General features: G+C 35.1%; 1 protein-coding gene across 4 annotated transcripts in view; it reads left to right on the top strand.

The window, feature by feature from the left end:
* The first annotated feature begins 2,416 nt into the window (after nt 1-2,416).
* Nucleotides 2,417-23,399, top strand: part of tpp2 (tripeptidyl peptidase 2) — a 106,825-nt gene continuing 85,842 nt past the window's right edge. For 2 of the 4 annotated variants that reach the window (XM_039744672.1, XM_039744671.1), the window contains exons 1-5: nt 2,419-2,722; nt 4,747-4,875; nt 14,943-15,038; nt 21,422-21,526; nt 21,646-21,770. In XM_039744672.1, coding sequence (XP_039600606.1) covers nt 2,558-2,722; nt 4,747-4,875; nt 14,943-15,038; nt 21,422-21,526; nt 21,646-21,770 — 620 coding nt within the window. In that variant the 5' untranslated portion in view covers nt 2,419-2,557. Of the gene's footprint in view, nt 2,723-4,746; nt 4,876-14,942; nt 15,039-21,421; nt 21,527-21,645; nt 21,771-23,399 lie in introns of all 4 variants that reach the window. The other 2 variants (XM_039744670.1, XM_039744673.1) reach the window with 2 other exon arrangements.

The raw sequence follows: 23,399 nt of genomic DNA on the forward strand, positions 1-23,399 counted from the left end.
CACTTTCTCGCTAGTCGCTTGGCTTTTAGCTTAGCTCTGGCTCTGCTGCCACGATACGACCTTCTTACCTCGTCAGTTAAATAGGGAACCACACCAGCATGGGCATTTGTTCTCAGCACTTGAAGTTGACAACTTGAACGGACGAGTCTCTGCGTGTAATAATCCATGTCCAAGTAGTAAAAAGTGTCCAGGGAACAAGTCCACATAAAGAAAGTGATAAGAGTGATCAGTAAAACAGAGAAAAAGGTAGAAAAATAAAGTCGTACATGGAGGTGCTGGAAAGGCTGCCATTCGCGGTGGTGCCTGAGTCATCTAATGCACTTTTTTAGTCAGTCAACCATTCTTGCATCTTCTTTACTTGTTAACACACTGAAGTCAACACTTTTCCTATGATCTATGAAACAGTTCCAGATGATCTCCAGTCTTTTCCTATTACATCATGGGGAAAATTAAAGTGGCAACTCTCAACAAAGTAAAGAGACTTTTTTTCCTTTTTAATAACACTGGAACAATTTTGAGGAGGACAGGCTATTCGGTTTAGCAAAGCTTGTCAATCTGTTTCACTTAATTTGTCCTAAATAAAATAAATCAAATTATGAGGGTACCTAAAGTCTTATTGTTTTCCACATTGCTTATTTATTCCATGTGTCTATGGTTCTTAGTGTGAAAAGAAACTTTAAAACATTTTCTTGAACTCTACCCTTAAGTGCCCCCATGTACTTGTTGTAGAGCTTATTTTAAGATAACAGCTGAGACCCACAGAACTTATTCCAATCAGAATTTTTTTTTAATAATTTTATTGATTCTGTTCTAATCATACAACAATCCATACATATAGATTAATTTTTACAAAAATAGGATTGAAAAAAATCAACCCCCACCCCTAATAATAAATAATAATTTTAAACACAATTAATGTCCACTCTTAACCTACATTTGTTTATACTGACAACTTGGTGAAACAGTAGAAGCAAAACTGTAAAGACTTGCGGACTGAAATGAAATGTGAGCTCAACAACTAAATAACAATGCTGTATCATGGCTTGGGGCATTGTGAAGATGTATAAACCACTTCTGGAGTCGTTGTTCTGATCTTCACTCCCTTTCTTAAACCTCTTATTCCAGTCAAAGCCACCTGACTTTTTTATCCTCGCTTTTAACAGCTCCATTTCAGTAGTACTTTGTATCACAGGCAAAACATGGCTGTACTGGAAATTAAATTGTCACAGTTGGTATAGATAAGGCTTGGGATATTTTGAACATCCAATTTAAAATGCACTTTTCTAGTCAGTCGACCATTCTTGGGTTTTCTTATTCTAGATGTATCGACCTGCAGAGCCACAAGTACCATATGTCACCACAGGTCTATGACTGCAGTATCAGGGAGGAAGGGACATCACCGAATGTCTAGACCAGCAATTTAGTAATCACAAATTTTGTCATCACAAATCAAACTGATTGACAGGTAACCACACCAAACCCAAACGACAAAATTAACCCCTAACCTTAACCATTTATCCGACATGTTAACCATACTAACCTCTAATGTTAAATTCCATAATATAACTTGTCTGGAACTGCTGGCATAGTCCTGCATTGACATATGGTGCTCTGGGTCTGTAGCTGAATATTATTCCCTCCTTCTTGGATCTTCATTACTTGTTAAGACGCTGAAGTTAACACTTTTCCCATAATTTCCTAAATATTTCCATTGTTTTCCATTATTTTCCTATTGCATCAAGGGTAAAAATTAAAGTGGTGACTCTCACTAAAAAGGGGATCATTTTTTCCTTTTCTTTTTAACAACACTAGAACAATATTGACAATAACAGGGTATTCAATCTAACAAAGCTTGTCAATCTAATTCTCTTATTGTGTTCAAAGTAACATGCTGTAAATTGAATTTTGGAGTTACCTAAAGTCTTATTGTTTTCCACATTACTAATTTATTCCACGTCCTCTATGTGAAGAGAACCTTTAAAACGTCTTCATGAAATCGGCAAGTTCTCATCTCTGTTCTCGTGTTCTTGTTGAGGAACTCAATTCAAGGTACTGTATCAGCGGAGACCCACAGCACTTATTTCCATTCATAATTTTAAACAGTCATGTCCACTCTAAACCTACGGTTGCTCTAACTGTCAGCTTGGTGAAACAATAGAAGCAAAACTTAAAAGACTTGTAGACTAAAATGAAATGTGACCTCAACAATTACATGACAATACTGTTAAATTGCAGCAAAGAGGCAAAAAGAGGACAATGCAGAATATATCATACCTGATCGTTAAGCTGCCTGTATTGTCTTCTGAAATATGGTAATTGCTAACGAGTTTTCTTGACAGTACAAACCAAACTCGTTTGAATGTTCCATCTCTGAACCAACCGCTTGCACGGGCGGCAGCGCTGTTCCTTTAAATGCGCGCGGCGCACCGGCCCACGCGCCTTCCGTGTGTCTTTTTCTTGTTCCTTCTATTCCAGATCTTCGTCCGGCGCGTTGTCGCTCGCTGTCATTGTTGTTTTCAGTGCTTTTGTTTCTTTCTTTACGATTACCATTCCAGTCATGGCTGCCAATTTAACTGACGAGCCTTTTCCTTTTCACGGATTACTTCCTAAGAAAGAGACCGGTGCAGCGGCTTTTTTAAACCGACACCCCGAATACGATGGTCGGGGAGTTCTCATCGCAGTCCTCGACACCGGCGTAGATCCAGGAGCACCGGGCCTACAGGTAACTCCAGCGGGAGGCGGCTCAAATTGTGTAGGCCCCAGCCGGCAAAAGTGTGAGATTGAGTGAAAACAGATAGGAAGAATGTGTTTCCTGTGTCATTCCACGCAGTTTGACAACTGACAATCACAAACGTGCATGTGCGTTTTAAATGATGGCCGGGATTAAACGACTGCCACCTCTTACTAGCAAAAAATTCGTGAGCAGCACCTGACACAAGTCATTTGTTACGTTGGTACACGTGCGCGTGTTTATAGTGGTATATTGCTGTAACAAAATGTTTCTTTCAGTTCAGGATCAAGGCTGGTTCGGAAGAGGGTGCTTCAAACACAGTCACTCAGATATATTAAACAGTTTGATGTAATCGCTATCAGAATCGTGACATTAATGTGGCCGGACAAAAAGATGTCCCTGATTGTAGTGTTGCTGCGGTCTACCGTTGTGCGGACACTTCAGTTTGCTGCTTTCAGTGGCATTAAATACGAGTACATTATCATGAATGACACTAAATCAGTTGTTCCTTTTTTGAGGCATTACTGTTTGAACCTGTCATTTTAATTGGAGAATGCCGTTGATGGTACACTGATTATCATCAGTTCCTCACGGATCCCACATCCTAAGTTTGAGATCTGCACCAGGTTGCTGTCTGTGTAGGCTATGCATGCTTTTATGTATGTATTACCATAAATATCGACATTATGTCATGTTGATTGGCACTTCGAAACTGCCCCTGTGTGGTTGGGTGGGTCCAGCCGTGGACTATTGTCCAATCCAGGGTTGGTTTTGCTTTGTGCCCAGTGCAGCTAGGATAAGTAAGTTTGAGAACGTTACTTGATCATAATGGATTGACTTTTAAAGTTGGATGGATGGATTATTTTTTAAACTGAAAAGCTGTTTCCAACTATAACTTAATTGTACAACTGTACAACATAATCATTTTGAATTTCTTGCACCATCATTTGATTGACTATATGAGCTGGGATTACATCCAACTTTTCATTCATTCTCTAACTCACTTAACCAGTTCACGGTTACAAGGAACTAGTGGGTTACTCAGGCAGCATTAGATGAAAGGCAGGGACAGGGCACTATTCATATATATATATATATGTATGTATGTATGTATGTATGTATGTATGTATGTATGTACATATATATATATATATATATATATATATATATATATATATATATATATATGTATATGTATGTAACTGAAATTAACTGCATGCTTGTTATTATTTAAAATGTATGTGGAAAAACTTCACTGGACATTCTCTAACCAAAATAATGCACACATATTAACTGTTTTGAGAATCCATCCATTATTCAAGCCTTCCACCCATCTCACTGTTTTCTAATCCGTTAAAACTGCCTTCTCTACTACAGTACAGTGGGAATCTGTAGCTTATCCTAGCAACAGTGGGCACAAGGCAGAATCCAACCTGATGTGGCTTCAGTCCATCTAAGGGTGCACACACACACACATTTACACATGCAAGACCAAATTAAGTCAACACGTCTTTGGGATGTAAAAAGAAATATATGCAAACACAGAAAGGATGCATAAGTGCCATCTACGTATACTGTACAGTAACCTAAGCATAAGTTGATCTCTAGCTCCTGGAGCTGCGATGAAGCAGTATAGACCAATATGCCACCTGGATGAAAATGTAGATATTTTAAGCTTAATGATTCTGTAACATTTTCTATGTCCTATTAAAATGTATCCAGATTATTTTATTTCCTATTAAATAAGTCATGCATTTTGATTGTAATATTTCAGTTGTTTTATGTGAATTTTAATGTTAAGAATTTTGGTCTTTAATGTGTTAATGGATTGTTTCCTACTTGGTCATTTTTTAAAATAATCTGAAATACTAGCTGCTTGTTATGTTTCCAGTTTTCTCTTAACGCTTATTTATAAATGATATTTTCTAAAATGAGTTTTCTGTTTAAGACCTGTTTAGCTAAATACTTCATTTTTCATAACAGTATTTATTGTAGTTTTTTTTTTTTCTTTCTAGATAACAAGTGATGGGAAACCAAAGATTATAGACATTATTGACACAACAGGCAGCGGTGATGTAGACACATCGACAGTTGCGGTGCCGAAAGATGGAACATTAATAGGCTTATCGGGAAGGACATTAAAGGTCAAATTTCTGAATTGATTACTTTATGGAAACTCATGCTTACCAATGCATAAATGTTAAATGTTTTCCATGTCCTGTTTTGTTGTTTCAGTTGTAGCAGTGATAATGTCTTCTATAATGTGTATGGCTGAACATTAGTTGTGCAGATTAGCAGCAAAGTGTGCAGAAATTAATGACTCATCCAAAACATTTTTACCAGACTAGCAGAGAAAAAAAAAAGTTAATTGAAGAAGTGTTTTTGAAAGTGTCCAGTATTGCCTGACCAGTGTTTTGGGAAGGGGAAATATTAGACTAAGAAATTTTGAAGTACTCTTCACATGTTGAGTTTAAATGTAGCTATTATTATTGGATAATAAAGGTTTTTGAAATTGGCGGAGGAAAATGAGTAGAATGGATGTTTGCATTTTTGAAGTGCCTCTAACTTTAGAAAATCCACATCCTACACTGATTTTTTTTTACTCTGTGATATGTTTATTTAAAAGGTCTGGGTTTACACAGGTTAAAACAATTGCCTTATTAACACTCACATTTCCTGGAAAAAAATCAATTATGACATCATCATTCAGGTTGTGAATCTGAAGAATGGCAGTAAAATGAAGACTAAAGGGCGTTCGAAAACAAAGTTAGTACAAAACAGTATCCACAGTAAGAGTTTGGTTGTCAAAGTGAGCAATGCTGTTTCAATTATAAGAAAATAGAAATTACATTTGACCACTCAGATACTGCCTAGAATAAGTTGTCCCTTAAACACTCAGAGCAAAATAAAAGGAGACCTGTGATAAAAGCCATAAAGTGGCCAACAATCCGTTTTAAGGAGGTACAGTGTTAGTAGCTGTAGGTGTATCAGTCAATCTTTTTAAGAACTTTGCATGACACTGGGCAGTATAGGAGGGTGTTGCAAGAATCATGTGAAAGCATGATTGGAATTTGTCAAAGGACATAATAATGACCCAGTTGTGATGTGGAAAAATATTCTATAGTCAGAGGAGACCAAAAACATTTTAACCAAAGTTCAAAGAGACATGTTGCACAGCTATGATACTGTCCACACATCCCAAAATACCATACCTCTAGTGAAATATGGTGGTGATGCCAACATGTGCTGAGATTACATTTTATAAGCAAGCACTGGACATGTAGTTAAAATTGAAGGAAAATGGATGGTGGGAAAATGTATTTCAGTCTGCTAAAATATTTTGAAGAAAGTATGTCTTTCAACAAGGCAATACTTCTAAACACAAGGTAAAAATAAAATAAAAATAGCTCAATGACAGGAGGGTGAAAGTCCTGCAGCGGTCAGGTCAATATCCTAATCTCAATCAGATTGGGAATCTAAGGCACTGTTTAAAAAGTATGGTGCCTAGGTGTCATCTGTCTAACCTCAACAACCTGCCTGGAAGTAGGGGCTAAAGTCACTCCCAAACATTGTGCAAAGCTTGTACATACATACCCCAAAAGACTTAATGCTGCTGTTTCTTCAAAAGATGACTGTTTAAAATATTAAACTGTAGAGAGAGAATCAATTTGCAAAAAGACTATTTCATTTTTTTAAAGATTTGTATCTTCAAACAATGTCATCCTACAAAGATAATTTTACATTTTTTCATGTAAAACTATACAACATTTCAGTATTGCATCGTTATCCAGCAAAACTGGACAGTTGCTTACAAAACTGAATATTTTTGTGAGGAACTGCATTTGTATATTGAAAACTAGTTACAAGTAACCACTTACTTTAGTGGAATACAAGTCAGGAAGCCAAGTGTAAATGGGTAGTGTTAGGGTTGGAAACCCCAAGAGAAAATATAATATTGACTGTTTTACCTTTTTTTTTTATAAAAATGAAATTGTTCTTGATGTCAACACAGCAGATTCAGTCTAGTTAAAGTTTAGCCTTTATGTTTGTTGGAGAAGTTACTGTATAGTAAGGTTAATCTGGAATACATTGTCTAGTGTATTGTGGTTCGTTGAGTGCATCTTGTGCTGTTAAACATCTATTCAGATAAACGTTGCTCTGTATGCATTGTATTGGTTATACTGTGTGCAACAATCGAATAGAAAAGCTTTTTATTTAACTGACATGGTTGCTGTCAAAGTATTACATATCATTCATTACCTGTTCGTTTTATTACTTCAATTATAGGATGTATTTAAAATATTGTAGCTACCGTACCAAGTGATTGTTTTAATTGCTGTTCACTCATAGCAATTTGGTCACAGCAGTCACAGTGACGCATTTTCTGCTACAAAATTAATATACTAATAAGAGTGGAGTGTCCTTTTCCAAAACTTAATCTTTGCCTGCTTGTGTGCTACATACTGTATGATAGTCCCACATATTCCTTATTTCTCACTTTAGTTGCTTGTCATTTCCAATTCTGTAACTATGCACATATTTTAAAGAAGCTACTCTTTATGCTAGTCTGATAATAGTGATTATTCTTCATTGTTGCCTCATAGACCTATTTGGTAGGGCCCAAGTATGAGGCTTCCATGTTGATTGGTCACTCTAATTTGGCTTCATATGAAACAGTGCTCATGTGTGTGTGACTGTGTCCTGTGTCAGACTGGCACCCTTTGGACAATTTATTCCTGCTTTGTACCCCTTGCTGAAGAGGAAAAGCTCTGGGAAGTAGCATGGCATAAGTGTGAACGGATAAATGCACAAGGGAGCAAACAAAACAGAAAAATATGCACACTGTCATTAAATCGTCTCTTCAACTTTAGCACTTGAATCTCAAATGTCTTTAACAAGAAATATAAGAACCCTAACTTGACATCTGCCATTTTTAGTGGCTAACACATTTGTAAAACACACACCAGTATGCCAACTGCAAATGTAATTTGGTGTAACCTTTGCAACGAATATCGTAAATTAAGCTACACAACACAAACTAGACATGTAAATGAAAATATGCCGGGTGTATGTGTGTTATGCGCATATTGTAAGAGACAACAGGACTGTTTTTTAGTCTTGTTGCCACAGATACTGTAACTGTTTCTGAACAATAATTTTAAAATCTGTTAAAAAGGGTAAACCATTGTAAAATTAAGATTCTTAATTAGGCATGTGCTTTTCACATGAACATACATTTTTGTTTACTGAAAGTTCTGCTTCTGTTTACTTTGGGTTGATATGGAAACTGCATCCCATGCATTAAGGCCTTGTTCATGATGAACACAAATGCATCAAAGATGTGTCATTTATAGTGTCCCTTATATTTGCAGCTTCTACATTTCAAAGCACAAGGGGAGAAAAAATGTGTCTGATTATACTTTGATGTGCATTATGCTTAAAGGTATTAGTTGTAAACAAAAATCTGATCCGACATATTTTGCAGCTGTGTCAACGAAGTTACTGAGCAGGCTTCATAAAGCCTTTAGCAGCTTCAAAATCATTTTGACAAATGTTTTCATGCACAATTTGCTGTTCTTTATACAAAGAGGACTGTTTGACTTATGTTAGGTAGATTGCCCAGAGGGGACTGGGCGGTCTCGTGATCTGGAACCCCTACAGATTTTATTTTTTTTCTCCAGCTTTTGGAGTTTTTTTTTTTGTTTTTTCTGTCCACCTGGCCATCGGACCTTACTTATTCTATGTTAATTAATGTTGACTTATGTTTATTTTTTATTGTGTCTTCTATTTTTCTATTAATTTTGTAAAGCACTTTGAGCTACATTTTTTTCTTTGAATATGTGCTATATAAATAAATGTTGATTGATTGATTTATTGTTTAGTGCTATCAAGAAGCACATCTTGATTTTCTCTGAAGCACAGTTCGGTTTGGCTGAGGAACATTAACATAACTCAGTTTAGTTCCTTTCCTTCTAAATCTAAACCCAGTGAAAGCCAGTTCCAAATATCTGACTTCTCTGTGTTGTTAGTAGTCTGTTTTATAGGAAATCTGTCATTCTCCAATTTTCAAATCTGACCACCAATGCTTATCGTCTTGAGCGTGAAAAGGTCCCATACCTACAACTTTTACAATCTGACCACTAATGCTTAGCTAGCACCCTCATTTACCATATGACATGAGGGTTCACATAATGATGATAAATAATTAGATTAATCAAATAATAAACCAACAATTAGAACTATAAGACCTGTAAAAAGTGTGATTTGAAAGATATCACATCCTAAGGCTGAAGTCTTGGTCAGAGTCATGCTTTTTAAGCTTTCTGGAGTTGGCGGCAGAAGCCTAATAACTAATAACTCCACAATCATGCATTTGCAGATGGAGTTGAAATATAATTTTGATTATAACATAGAAGTTAAACATGAATTATGATTTTTTCCTTTACCACTGAACATTTTTTTTGGTTTACTGGAAACAAATTGTTTTTTATAAAAATAACTTAAAGGCAAAATAGTAAATGTGGAAAAACAACATAACACAAGTACAAATGCTTTGAACAAACTGAGAGAAAATATGTCTTGTAAATGAAATGATAACTGTACTGTAAAACTTCTAGTTCCACATTGCACAATAATTTAAAAAAAGTCTAAATGCACTACCAATGCATGTGTCAGTGAGTGCTTTTACCTGTGCTTTAATAACCTGGTTATTCACAGAAACCTGGTATGGAAAAATGCCAGGCATAGCAGTGTGCGCCTATGGGATGAGAAAGAGAACAAAGTTGTGCAACAACTTACACCACCTTGTAAGCAGGTACAACAGGCTTAGTACGGAGGATAATGTTACAAAATTAACTCCACACACATTTGGCACACTGTTACAAATATGAAAAAGAACTTATATGCTCTTAAAAAATATGGAAACAATATTTTATATTTATATTTGGACTAAAGTATCGTGAGGTACTGAACCAAATATATTTAACTCATAACCATGGGGAAGTATTTATATTATGTTTTATGTTACTCGGCCACTGGTTCTGAAAGTGTGCATTGAAAGGTGCTGCCAATTTCTTAATCCTGTATTCCTTTGAAGTGCTGTGGAGGTATATTATAGGTGGTCTTCAGATTTGAAATGAGCTGTCTCACAATATGTATAGTACAGTATAATAAAATATATCTCTGTATAATTCAGTATGTGTTGCATAAGGCTTGTGCTGTGAAATTTGTGCAGCAATGAGATGTTCTTTGTAAATATTGTCCCGTCTTTGACTAGGTATTTTCACATTTTGATTACTGTTGAATTTATTTGGTTATTAGGAAATATTTGCACATTACGAATGACAGTTATCAACTTATCTGTATTATGCTTCAGGTATGTTTCTCCTAACATGTACCTCTCATCGTCATTACTTTCCATATAGGGATTTCAGGGTCTTTTTGTACACTCGAAGTGAACGTTTATAATAACGATGGCTTAATGATTGTTCTCTTTTTTTTTTTGTCAAAGAAATTATTTTTATTACAGTTTTATCCTGTTTACTTGAGGGTGTACATTTTCCTGTGTTCTGTCCCATTGAATTGAGAGAAATTTGTAGTGGCATGTTGAATAGTTGAGAGAGGGTGTGGTATTAATTGCTGGTGTGCTGCCGTTAACAGGCAATCAAATGGCCAGTGAGCAAACACAGAAGAAATACAAGACCAAAGAGGACTAGCTGCTGATTGCTTAAAGTTGGAAGTAATCCCATTCTGCTGTTCACTGACACAGCACTTAGACTTGAGGATCATTTCCTTTTAGTATCTTCACATAGTCTGATCTTGATTCTTTCCTATTATGGTACTATCTTGGGTATTCTGTAACTAACCCTCTAGCTCCATGCTTGTTTTCAGATTCAAGTTGTCTGATGGTGATGGTATTTGAACTTTTTTTTTTTTTGTGCACAGTTTAATAATGTCGTCTGAACATTTTGCCAAGGGAGAATTACATAGGGGGTTTGTGCTTTAAATGGAAGTTTTTATTAAATCGGATTTCTGCTTTAACCATGTTACTCACTTTATGCAGATTCTGTGTATGTAGATTCACTCGGTGTTACCTGTTGCAGGCGGTTATTAAGAGGATGAAAGAAAGAGACAAAACCAATAAAAAGGTTTGGGGTATTCACCCTATATAGATGAAAGAAGGGTTTTTCGCATGAGCAAAAAGAGTCATTTTAACTGACTGAGTCCACAACTGAACTGAAACAACAGAAAATATGGAATTATATAGGGCAGCCAGAATGGGGTGTGCTTTGAGGGTCAGTACCAAGAGTGAGGTCAGAGTGAAGTAAGTACATTGTTAGTTTCACCTGCTGATCTGCTGATGATTTATGTAAAGTGCGTCATTCGCTTAGGATATCCGCATTCCTTTCACTTTTCAAGATTTTGTCATCCTTGTCATAATTATTACTATTGTGTAAGACTGTATGAATAAGAATTTTTTGCTGCTATAAGTGATGCTCCTTTAAAATTGTCTGTAAAAGATTTAATCTTCTACATTTACTCATGTTACACTGTTGAACTTGAATTTATTTAATTAGGATTAATAAAACGCAAATCATTTTTTTCATTAAGCAGTCACAAATTTGCTATGACAAACCTAACCATGCTCTGGTGTAGCTAGTCCACCTTTGTGGAGCTAAGGTGCTTCATACCAGATCAAATTGAATTCTCCTGTTTTTACGAATGTACATTTTGTTATGTCCTATATAATGTAAAAAAAAATGACATAAAATGGAGATTATCATTTAATACACATATCAAGGAACTGGTATGAAAAAACCGTAGTCCCAAATTATGTAAAGTTCATTAAAAACAAATTTTGGGGATACAAAACTGTGATTCTCTTATTGGAAGTACAGAAGGACAACTGAGTAACTGATTGAGAAAGCTGCTATTCAGGAATGCAACCAAAATGCTTATGACAATGCGAAGAAAGTTGACAACAGAAACTGTACAAATGACCACGATTGCCCATGCATTGCTAAAATAGGCTAAATGCAGAGTAACAAAACACCTTCCTGGTAATCCCTGCTTTTAGCAACTAAGTAACAATGTGCAGTCTGAGAACACCATCATAAATGAATGCCAAGAAGGTCAAAGTTATTAAAATGTCTTTCTTATAAATACTGTAAGAGACATGGAGAAAGTAAACAGTATGAGCCACAACAAAAACAAAATAAACAAGAAAGCAAAAATCAAAACTCTTGTTGCTTTTTTGGATTTTCCTATACAAGGTCATTTTCAAGTTAGATGGTAAGGCTGTTCTTCTATTGAACCCTTGCTCTGACATTGTCCCTAGCATGAAGCACAATGGCTCATTGACTGGAAACAGACTTTAAGCCCCAAAAAGTGGGACCAATTCTTGCGTAATCGTCCAAATAATTTCCAAAGGATTAGAATCCTTAATGAAACTGTTGAGGTTACCTTCCTGTGAGTTCCCTCCCTCTGTTTGCCTAGGGTGTTCTTCAACCCTGAGCACCAGCTTACATTTATAAGGATAGGTAACCAACCTTATAGTCTATCACTTAATTTATTAACACAGTTATATTTGTTCACTCTCTTAGGGGTCTTCTCCTGTCCAGTTGCATTCACCTTAGCCTGCAATTCTGGTCAAGACCAGGAAGTGCACTTCACATAAATCTTCTCGGCTTTAGGAATTTGAAAGGTTTTGAAGACATAAGGCAAAATACGGTAGTAAGGGGGGGAAAAAAAACTACTCTAAGAAACATGAGAGATTAATCTTTAGTCAGGACAATGACGCAGCCTATACGACAAAGGAGCGGCTTACTCAAAGCTTCACACCTTAATCCAATTAAATATGTGGCATGAAATGTTAATTGTTGTTTGCCAGTTGTTATTATGTAACTATAGGGAACTTGAGTTTTGCCAGATAGAAGGTTAAAAAATACATGTGACTTCTGCAAAAACATTCTTAATTGTAATTTGTACCAAATGCTTTTATTTGCTAGCAAAGAGGATGATTGTTCTTGTATCAGTTTTTTTTTTTTTTTAAACATTGATTTTACTTTTATGTAATAGACGTGTTAACTGGAAAAATGTCATATATTTAACAGTTCATATTGTAGTAGAATAATATGTAAAAAGGTCTAAAGGAAGATAGTACTTTATATAGGCATTACGTGTACTTTTTGCCAAAAAGTCACTATGGTATACAGTTTCAGACTAAATTATCCAAACATACAGTATTTACAAACTCAGAGAAGATATACTTTTAAATATGCTGTCAGTATTTTAACTTTTGGCAAAACTCGTTGATTTTTAAAACCAGTAGACTCTAATACAAAAATAATTGTATGAGCTTTCTTCCTGAGATGCTTATAAATGTAACATTTTTTATGTACATATTTTTTCAGCTGCACACCTTTCACTTCAAAAAGCACAAATACATCTTGTAAAATTCCTTATTGCTTATTGTATTAATTGTAAACTATATAACTGTAATAAATTAATTTCTTTGACAAAAAAGAGAACAATGTGCTTATTAAAGGCGTATCATTTTTAGTATTTTGGTTTCAATGAGAATTAAGTCCAGTAATATTTGTTAAATGTCTATGGTTAATTTTGACAATGTATTGTTTTAAATATTAACATGTTTAACTTTTTAATAAAAAATACACAATGGTTTTTGAAAAATAACATTCAGTTTTCTGACATTCCTTGTTATAAATACTGCTTTCTAATTTCTTGATAAATAAAAATGTTTACATTTGTTTTAATTGCTTTTAACATTCCCATGCTACTAATCCCATGTACTAATTAATAAATGACCCTTAGTGAACTATTTTTCTTTAGAATGTTTATACTTGTGCAAAAGAAAATACACATTTAAATGATTTTTAACTACAAATGATTGATGATGTTCATATATATATATATATATATATATATATATATATATATATATATATATATATATATATATTTAAGAATTTCATTTAGGTTTGGAAATTGTGGGTTTTAAAGTCATTTTTTTTTTTTTGTTGCTGATGGCACCGTGGTTAGAAGTGGTTAGTTTTGTTGCCTCATATTTTCAAGGACCTGAGTCCTATTTACAGCATGGTCACTGTCTGTTTGTTCTTTCTCTCTCTGACTGATGTCTCAAAAATGGCCCGTTATGAGTGAGTGCATGTGTATTTGTGTGCTGTCTGAAGGACTAGTTGCTTGTCCCAGGTTATCTCTCAGAAGTCATATAATTGATTTATCAGTTTTGTTTACAGAGCACTATTAAGCTTTTTCTATTTCTGTGGAATATTTTTTTTGATGTATAACATATACAGTGCACCTAGGTTTGTCTTAACTTTGTCTTTTAAACATTGGGACATCAAATAAGCACACACTAGACAGCAAAGATGATTAATTTCTACTGCATTTCCTGTTTCCTCTTCCTGCATTATGTTGTATGAATATACGAATCTCCTGAGCTATTCAACTGCAATGGCATTAATATAGTGCCAGAATAATTATAAACAGACTAATAGCAAGCATCTTATCACAGTCATTGAAGTAATCCCTCATTAAACGGCTTCCTGTCCTGGAGTCTATGCTCTGATAACATGGGGGTTTTTCATCCTACTGTATCAGGATTTTTTTTTCTACTGATAATAATTTATATGACAAATATTGGACATATCTAAATTCTTTCAATCATTAATAAATTAATATTTTGATTTCTAAAGGTTTTACATAATATGGTGTTAAAAATGGACAATATGCAGTATATAATTAGGATATTTTTCATAATTAGGCAATTGTTGTTTTAGTGGGTTCATAAAATGGAATGATGGATGTAGAGATTTTAATCTGACTGACAGACCTAAAAGACTTAAGACCTTGTCTGGTAGTGTTTTTGAAAAGTAAAATGTGAAAAAAGATTTTTTTAATTAATTAAATTCTGCATGCTATTCTTTCTGAAGCAAAAGTATATTAACGTTACCGCCATGTTAAATATTTGAAAACTGGGTCCATATCACTACAGGCTAGCAGCTTAACTATACCATCCTGAACTTTAAAGGGTTTTCTTTTTATGCCTCTTGATTTTAAGTTGCTACAGGCAAAATATTGTGGGCATCGATGGGTGAATTGACGGTTTTACTGTGTTGCATGTAATCTTGGCAAAGAAATATGTATTGAAGGTTCTTGTCTTTTGTTTTAGATTCCTACAGCCTGGACAAATCCCTCTGGAAAATATAACATTGGTATCAAGAATGGCTATGATTTTTTTCCAAAAGCTCTGAAGGAAAGAATACAGGTAAGCTAAATATCCTGCATTTTCTCATCACTCACTAAACAGAATTGTTCAAAGGCAGCTTAGAGTAACTGTGTAAATTGTAGAGTAAATTGATTAAACTCTGAGTTGTGTCCTTTTGTGAACATTCACTTCATTTTTTTTTTTTTTTGTTTTTGTGAATAGCACTTTTCCATTTTTATCATGAATCTTTAAAGACATTGTCTGTGCGTGTGTGTATAATTTGTAAACTGAGGTGGATTTTATGGATTAATCTAATCCCATCATTGTAGTCATTATTGTGGCAGTTTTACCCTATTTTGTATTTGAATATTTATTGAATAATTTGATATATAGAATATGAAAAACTCGCACATTAAAAAACACAACCAAAATAACTCCAAGAAGAAGACAAACACAACACTGTCACCAGGTTATTTATCAGCCTGACTGCACTGACTTGAGAACATGGAAAGAACCCAGAACTATTTTAGTTAAAGGGTACCTAATGTTTATACCTTTTTAACGTCAAAACCAGGATTTTGCTTAGCTGTTTGGTCTGTCCATTACCAGTCTAAACAGTAATAGAAACTGTGTTTCTTCTCCAAAAAGCCAACTTCTAAATAGGAGACGCTGTCCTATGCTGTTGTTGAACTGCAAGCTCTCATTCAGTGTAGATTAACTGCACTGGATTAAAAAAAACAAATGCTATACATTTTACAGTGTCGGCCACGTCACTTATTGGATGTGATTTATGTATAATTTAATGTTTGGAGAAAATATTTAAAATACCTTTATAAAGGGTTACCTGTGCTTATATAAGATGTTACCACTGCTAAGTAGTTTTTTTTTTTTTTTCAGGTCCATAAGTTTACCATTAAAAAGTTGCAGGCCCTGGCATAAATATCTGACAAAGAGTGAAAGGGCAACTTTGCCCAAAATAAAGCTATCAAAAGTGTTTAAAAAAACTATTATATTTACAGTAGCTACTATATATACTGAAACGTTGTTTTACTTAAGCACACTCACAAGTAATAATAATGGCAACTGACACATGCTTTTACCAGAAAATTTGTGTGTTCTGTCTGAAGAAATACTGTGGTTGTAACTTTTGTCACTAGCATGAATTTTTAAAGCAATCTAGCTTCATCCCCATGAAAGAACTATTGTCAAACAGTTTAAATAAGAATAAATGAGTTACTTACAATATTGTTTTGTCGTATGCTATATTTTCATAATGCATCCTCTTCGGGTGTTGTGGAACACCACACAATGATCAAACAACCACATTCCAACAAATACTTCCACAAAGAGGGAATTTTGCATGATATTTTGGGGAACTTTATTTTGCTAAATGTCGGTCAGTTGCCCCCATAATTATTGTACCCAAGAATTTTATAGAGGGTCACAGCATGCTGTTGTACAGTGTGGGAGAGGGACAGGAACAGCTAATAGAGCAAGAAAATACAATTTGACTAAAATTTTATTTGGTTATTTGATTACATCAGTTAATCTCGGCAGCCCACATATTTACTTTGTAATAGACTAGTCTCCTATCCACAGCTGATTTTAGCCTCATCCCCAGTGCTTGTTTTGATGGATGTTGGGTCTCCATAGCCTTGTCATTGAGTAAATAGATTTCAATGGATATATGTATTATTTTAACATTGAAAACGCAGAATCTGAAAAAACACAATGTTTGAAGTAAGACAGCAACTCTCTCATAGTCAAAAATTCTACTTCTGTTTCATTTTTCAAAATTAATGAAAATTTGTTTAATTTTTTGTTTTGCTTTTGATGAAGAAAGACAATTCTTTTTGAAATAGTTGCATGCAGATATCAGATTCTTATTTTTATTTATTGAAATTATTTGTTTCTCTTACAGTATATGCTTGGTTTTAAATAACAAGTGTTGAGTGTGCAGTTGTCCTTGAGTGTGTGGGGGAAATGCTTGATCTTTTAAGCTCTTCTCATATACTCTATGTAAAGGTAATTGAGCAACTCGATTTGAGACTAGTATAAAATTATATTTCTATTTACATCCTTGCTGCTTGAAGAAAATACCCTTCATTTTCAAAAACTGATTTTCTACATGATTTACTTAAAATAAAAATAAACATTATTTACAGCAGAAATTTTTTTGCTAAAAGGAAAAAAAATGTTGTTCAGTGTTTCAGTTAAAGCTGACTCTTGATCACTATTTTTACCTGAAACACTAGACTACTTTTATGCAAGGTGTACTTTTTTCTGCCTTGATTTAGGCACTCTACTGTACATTTAAAACTTTTGCCCTGTGTATGTACAGTATTTGTCTGAAACTATTCATGTTGCCTGAAATTTTTTAGTTTCAGGAGTTGATCTCTGTAATAATGAAGACATTTTTATTCTTAATTAGTCTGCATCTAATCATTGTCAGAAAAATCTCTCCTTGCAGCATTTCAGTTTGGATACCGTGCTAACAGGTCAGTTGAAAATGAAGTCAAGTATAGCTCTCCATTATACCTTGCAGCATTCAGGCTTATGTTAGCATCTTATTTATGGATTTTAGAATTTATCCATTGCAAAATATTTCAGTATGAACATGGACAATGCCACATGTCTATAAATTTATAACTTTCTGAGAGCAGATATTGGGCAGAGCAAATATCACTCAGGATCTCTTGAGGAGAGAGTTCTGTCTCTTCTATTTTTGCCCCTCTCTCTACTCCAGTGGCTGCACCTCTAGTGCTATATCTATTAAACTGCTGAAGTTTGTAGATCAGACACATAGTGCCCTATTCAAGGGAAAGTGCATCAGCTGGCTATTTGGTGTACCCTCAGCAATGTCAATCTAAAGGCGTTTTTCCACTGCATAGTACGGCACGACACGGTTCAGTTCAGCTCACTTTTGGGGGGTTTTCCACTGGGAACAGTACCTGGTACCTGGTCCTTTTTTTAGTACCACCTCAGCCGAGGTTCCAAGCGCGCCGAACCGTTACCAAATCGTGACGTGTAAACTCTGCTGGTCACTGGTTGGCCGGAGAAAATCGTCATTACTGCGTCATTGAACTTGCGACACGAAACACAACAGACCCGCTAGATTTTTAACACAGCCAGCGAAGGTTTGGACGCACCATTTTGTTTTAACCAAAAATGGCTGTTTCGTGGTCTATTGAGGAAGTACAGACGTTCCTCGTTGGTAGCCGAGGCGGATCCAGCGAGAGCTGGATGGGGCGACGCGGAATGAAAAAGTTTTTCAGGAGGTCGCTTGTGCCGCGTTTACGATGATGTCACGGCAGTAGAGGCAGCGCAACTATAACGACACGTGAATAATCCCGCCCACTCTAAAGCGGTACTAAACTGCAGTCGAAACGCAAACTGAGCCGAACCAAGGTGAGCTGTACTGAACCGTGCTGTGCCATACTATGCAGTGGAAAAGCGCCATTAATACCCTTACAACTGTGAAAATAATTGTAGATTTTAAGAAGCACTCACATCTTCTATACCCTTGGTTATGAGTGGTCTCCATGTCAACAATGGAGATAAATTCTGAATTTCTTTGCACTTTTATCACTCACTGTCTGACATGGGATGGAATTATAACTTGTCAAATGCATCAGTTCTGCATTATCAAATAGTTTTATATATTTGGATTTTTGTACCACGTTTTGGCATTCACCACGGCTATATATAATGTTGTGATGGTGTCTTTTATATTGTACATGGTTACTGTTAATTGTATTTACTTTTTTGTGCTACTTATGGATATAGCACCAATAGAAATTCCTACCCGTTATGCTGCCTGCCAATTAATGTTCTAAGCCCCAGAAAAATTTAAAGTTCAAGTTTAAAAAAAAAAAACAAACAAAAAAAACAAAACATCAGAGGACCTCTTAATGAAAATGTAGAAAAAGACAGTAGCATCAGAGTAATTTAACAAAACCTAATTGAAGCTTAAAGTGTTGTCCCTAGTGATGAGTAAACCCCATCTAGTTTACTTCATTCTGAGTTTGAAATTACAGACATGTTTGGGAACTTTGCTAAACTTGGCAAAATGTATTGAAGTCAATAGGAAAAGAGGAACTGAATTATTTTAGTGGATTGGAATGGTGTAATAGTATTCAGTGTCCCTGGGAGCTAAGGAAGCATCTACCAACTATGTTGGACCAATTATTGTGGACAAAATGTGATCTGAGCTGTGAGGCAGCAGTGCTAACCTCTGAGCCACCCTGTTTCATACAGCAAATGATGCAGACAAATTGATAACCAAAAACAAATTACAACAAATGGCCACAAACTAGCAATAAGTAAAAACAGATATATATATTTACCAGCAGCCGTACCACATGCACCTGAAGCTAAGAAATTTTGGGCCCAAACAGTATTTGGATGAGAGACCAACCAGTAAAAGCATGGGTTGCTGCTGGAAGAGGCCAGCAGGAGTCACTTACCCTGAGATCTGAATGTGAATCAATGCCCCAGTGCATTGATGGGTTCATAGTGCTGTAAAAATGGTACTGTCCTTCAGATGAGACATAAAACCAAGGTCTTGACTCTCTGTGGTTATAAAAGATCCCTGGGCATCTTTTGTAAAGAGCAGGGTGTTTCCCCGATATCTAGGCTAAATTGCCCTCCATGGCCTAGTTATTCTTGCCCACTGATCGTTCATTTTCTCTAATTGGCAAACTATCTCTCACCCCTACACCACCTATAGCTCATGTGTGGTGTATCATCCAAGTGGCTATCACACATTAATGGTGGTTGAAGTGGCTCCCCACTCACTATGAAGAAGCACTTTGAGTAGTGAGAAAAGTGGTGTATAAATGTAAAGAATTATTATTATTATTATTATTATTATACATGTTTATCAGTGCATTCAAAGAGTTCCAATAGTCAGGGCACTGATTGGCTGTACAACAAAGCAGGTAGTAGCCAGAGCCAGAGTCTATATAAGGTATTTGTGTGGAGTGTGAATGCATGCACAACAAACCTTATACCCTGTGAAAAAATAATAAAGATTTATTACAAGTTATAAGGTGTTTGTCTCTTTGTTAAAAGAAAAAAGAGAGAAAGATCTTGGAAACAAAAACAAGTACTAGTTGTGTCCAGTCTACAGTATCTGTGCAATCCTTTGTAATTTTATCCTCCATCAAAAACATAGAAATTCCTAGTAAATAGTAATACATCTTTTGTTATTTCAGAAGGTCTCATGTTTTCTAAGGTTTGTTTTAATTATGTACCTTCTTTCCTTATATGAACCCAGTGTGAGGCAAATTGGTTGCAACTTTGGTAAGAGGGATCTGAAGTTCGGTTAATGTTACTTCATATTGGCACTTCCCTGCAGCCTCTAAGAGCTTATGATGTGAGAGATCAGTGGTGTATACTCTGGGAGTTGTACGTGGTCTCCACTCAATAGCAAGGAGTATAATGGGCTTAATCCAGCAGTAAAGTTTCAACATACACTGGATCTATGCTGAACAAAACAGTATTTTCATAGTGTTCTCAATATGGTCAACCAATGTACTTCTCAAATGAAAATACTATGAGTTTTTGGTTTTTTTTGTTTTTTTTTGTTTTGCTTGTTTTTTTTTTTTGTTTAGCACCTGCACCAAACATATCGGGCAGAGACTTAAATGCAAGTTGGAGTACACTTACAGTACACATGCCTGAAAGTTCTGTGCATGGCTGTTACAGTTCTGTCATGTCACTCTATCTCCACAAAGCATAATCTGTTTGTCTAACTCGGCCACACAGCTAATTTCCAGGAAAATATTTGGCAAACAAGGTCTCCAGCGAACACAGCAAATTCACTGCAATAAACACTGACAAATTTCACCGATCACCACTAGCTGTAATGTGTGAAACGTACGGTATTGGCAGTATGAAATCATAGTTAATTTTTTGTTTCCATTTACAAAACACTAGCATGCATGCACTGTTGTGTCATTTTCACGTGCTGTTTGTTCAAAATTGTTTTGCATTGTGTTTGTCAGCTGTTAATCTTAGCTGGCTACAGATTTCTCCTAACATGGTTACAGAGGTGTTTTTTTTTTTTTAAAGTAAATGTTGTTGAGACTGCTCTGACCTGAATTAACATTTTCTGAGCCTTTATGGATGACAGATTCTGAGACCTGAACATATGATGTGTTTTTCCTCTTTTTCTGATGTTGCATTATGCCATATTACAAGTGATAATCAAGTGTGAATATATGTCCCTGAACTGTCAAAACTGGCACAACATTTTGTAAAGCTGTAGTGTGAATGTGGTGTCATGTTAATATTGTCAGGTATTTTTTTAAGTAAATATTGCTTGGTTGGTAAAATGAGAAATGATTTGTACTCTACAATAAATGATCACTCAGTTGAGCATGTTAGTATGAAGGCAGTATTATAATGCTTTAAATATATGCTGTCCCCTCAAAACACAGAAAGAACGGAAAGAAAAGTTATGGGATCCATCACATCGAGGTGCAATTGCTGAAGCTTGCCGTAAATATGAAGAATTTGACAGCACCCACACTAACTTATCTCAGGTGTGTTCAAAGCCTATTGTACACAAACTGCTTAAAAATTTTTAGCAAAGTGTTTACATTTTTAAAACTTTTTTTAATTATGTTTGCTGAAATTTCTGTTAACAATATTCATTTTAAAGGACGAAAAATTGGTAAAGGAGGAGCTGCAATGTCAAACAGAGCTGCTTAATTCACTAGAGAAGAAATATAGTGATCCTGGGCCAGTTTTTGACTGTTTGGTGTGGCATGATGGTGAAACATGGAGGTTAGAATGGTTTTAATTATTATGGAATGTATTTATTTGCCTACTAACCCAAACAGGATTTTTGGATAATTGATAAAAAGCCTCTGTTTTTATTACTTTACTTTTTCCTGAGATTTTGTTCAAATCAACTTTTTTACTGTGTGAAAATTTTGTCATTGTGTTTCCAGCTTTTTATTTTAGAGATCAAAACTATTAGAATTTTTCTTTTGCGTAAGAATTTAAATTAAGGCTTTCTCCATATTGTATGCTTAAACAACTTGGGGCATTTAAAATTATATTTGCATAGTAAAATAAATAGAATGTTTAACAAATATTTCATTGTACATATCTATGTTGCTTTTTAATAGTAATAGAGAGCAGCATTGGGATTATCCTGTAGCAGTAACACTTGCCATTGGACCATCATGGAATACACAACCTAAATGTGCTGTGTTTACAAAGTAAAAGCTTGCACAAAACAGTGGAGGCCTATTAATCTGTGAGCAACATTGCAACACGGTGTATCCGTGCATGCTTCCAACCTTTCAACTAACCTTATATCTGAAAGCATTAAAGGAAGTTACTAAATAATAATCCATTTGATCTGTAACTTGCCACAGTGTTTCAGTGAATAAAAATAGGATTGTGACAAAAAAGCCAGGCTGAAAAAATGTCCCTGATCAGATTTCCTCATATGGAAGGGTTTGACTTCTTAGACAGGCCTGATTTAGACAACATATTTTGAAAAACTGGAACATTAGCATTCTACTTTGTCTTTTATATTGTCTTCACCGTTGCTTCCTATAATAAATAACAATATAAAGTATACAGTATTTTATGGACGTGGCTTTTTTTTCCTTTACTTTAAGGTCTCCTTTACTATTTGTTTCATTGTTGGGCATTATCATCATCATCATCATATTCATCAACTAATATCTATACTTTTCCAAAGATAGTTTGAATAGTTCTGCACCCTTCATATCTAACTAACCTCTAATGGGAGGGGATTCTCTAAGGACTGTTACATTTCACTCAGGGTGTCAACCCTGGCCTATACTTAAATTCCTTCTTTAATTGATTCGTTGTACTTTTCAAATTCTTTTGCTTACATTAATATTGTTATTTACACAAATAATAAACATAATTATGTTCCTCTGCTTGTGTTTTGTGGGTGTTTTCCCCAAGAGGTGAAAATGAAGGCTGGGAAAACAAGCAGTCCCTTTTGGCTTAATGAACTTGCTTTGTGGTGTTGATGAATCCTCATGATTATTGCCCTTTTGATCTTTTTGCTCCTACTTTGCCGTTTGTGCTGCCCGGAGTCTCCTTTGTTTCATAATATTTTGTCCAAATAAATCTTATTTATAAAGATTTTTCTCCCCCTATCTTTTGCTTCAAGATGAATGTTTCACAAATACTTCCTCTTGTGAGAATATTTGTTTATAGTTTTTGGGATATCCTTAAGACATATAATCGGTTCATAAAAAAGCTTGTGACATTTTCAGCATATTCATTTTGGTCTTGCTATCCTGTTTATTTTATTATAATTATTATTATTATTGTATTTTTTATTTTGTAAAATTACTCACACTCATTGCTCCTTAGCAGAAATTTGGCAGTAGTATGAAAAGGCAGAAGACAAAAGTTAATTGA

Source organism: Polypterus senegalus, chromosome 2 (genome assembly GCF_016835505.1).
Source record: "Polypterus senegalus isolate Bchr_013 chromosome 2, ASM1683550v1, whole genome shotgun sequence".
NCBI classification, from domain to species: Eukaryota; Metazoa; Chordata; class Cladistia; order Polypteriformes; family Polypteridae; genus Polypterus; species Polypterus senegalus.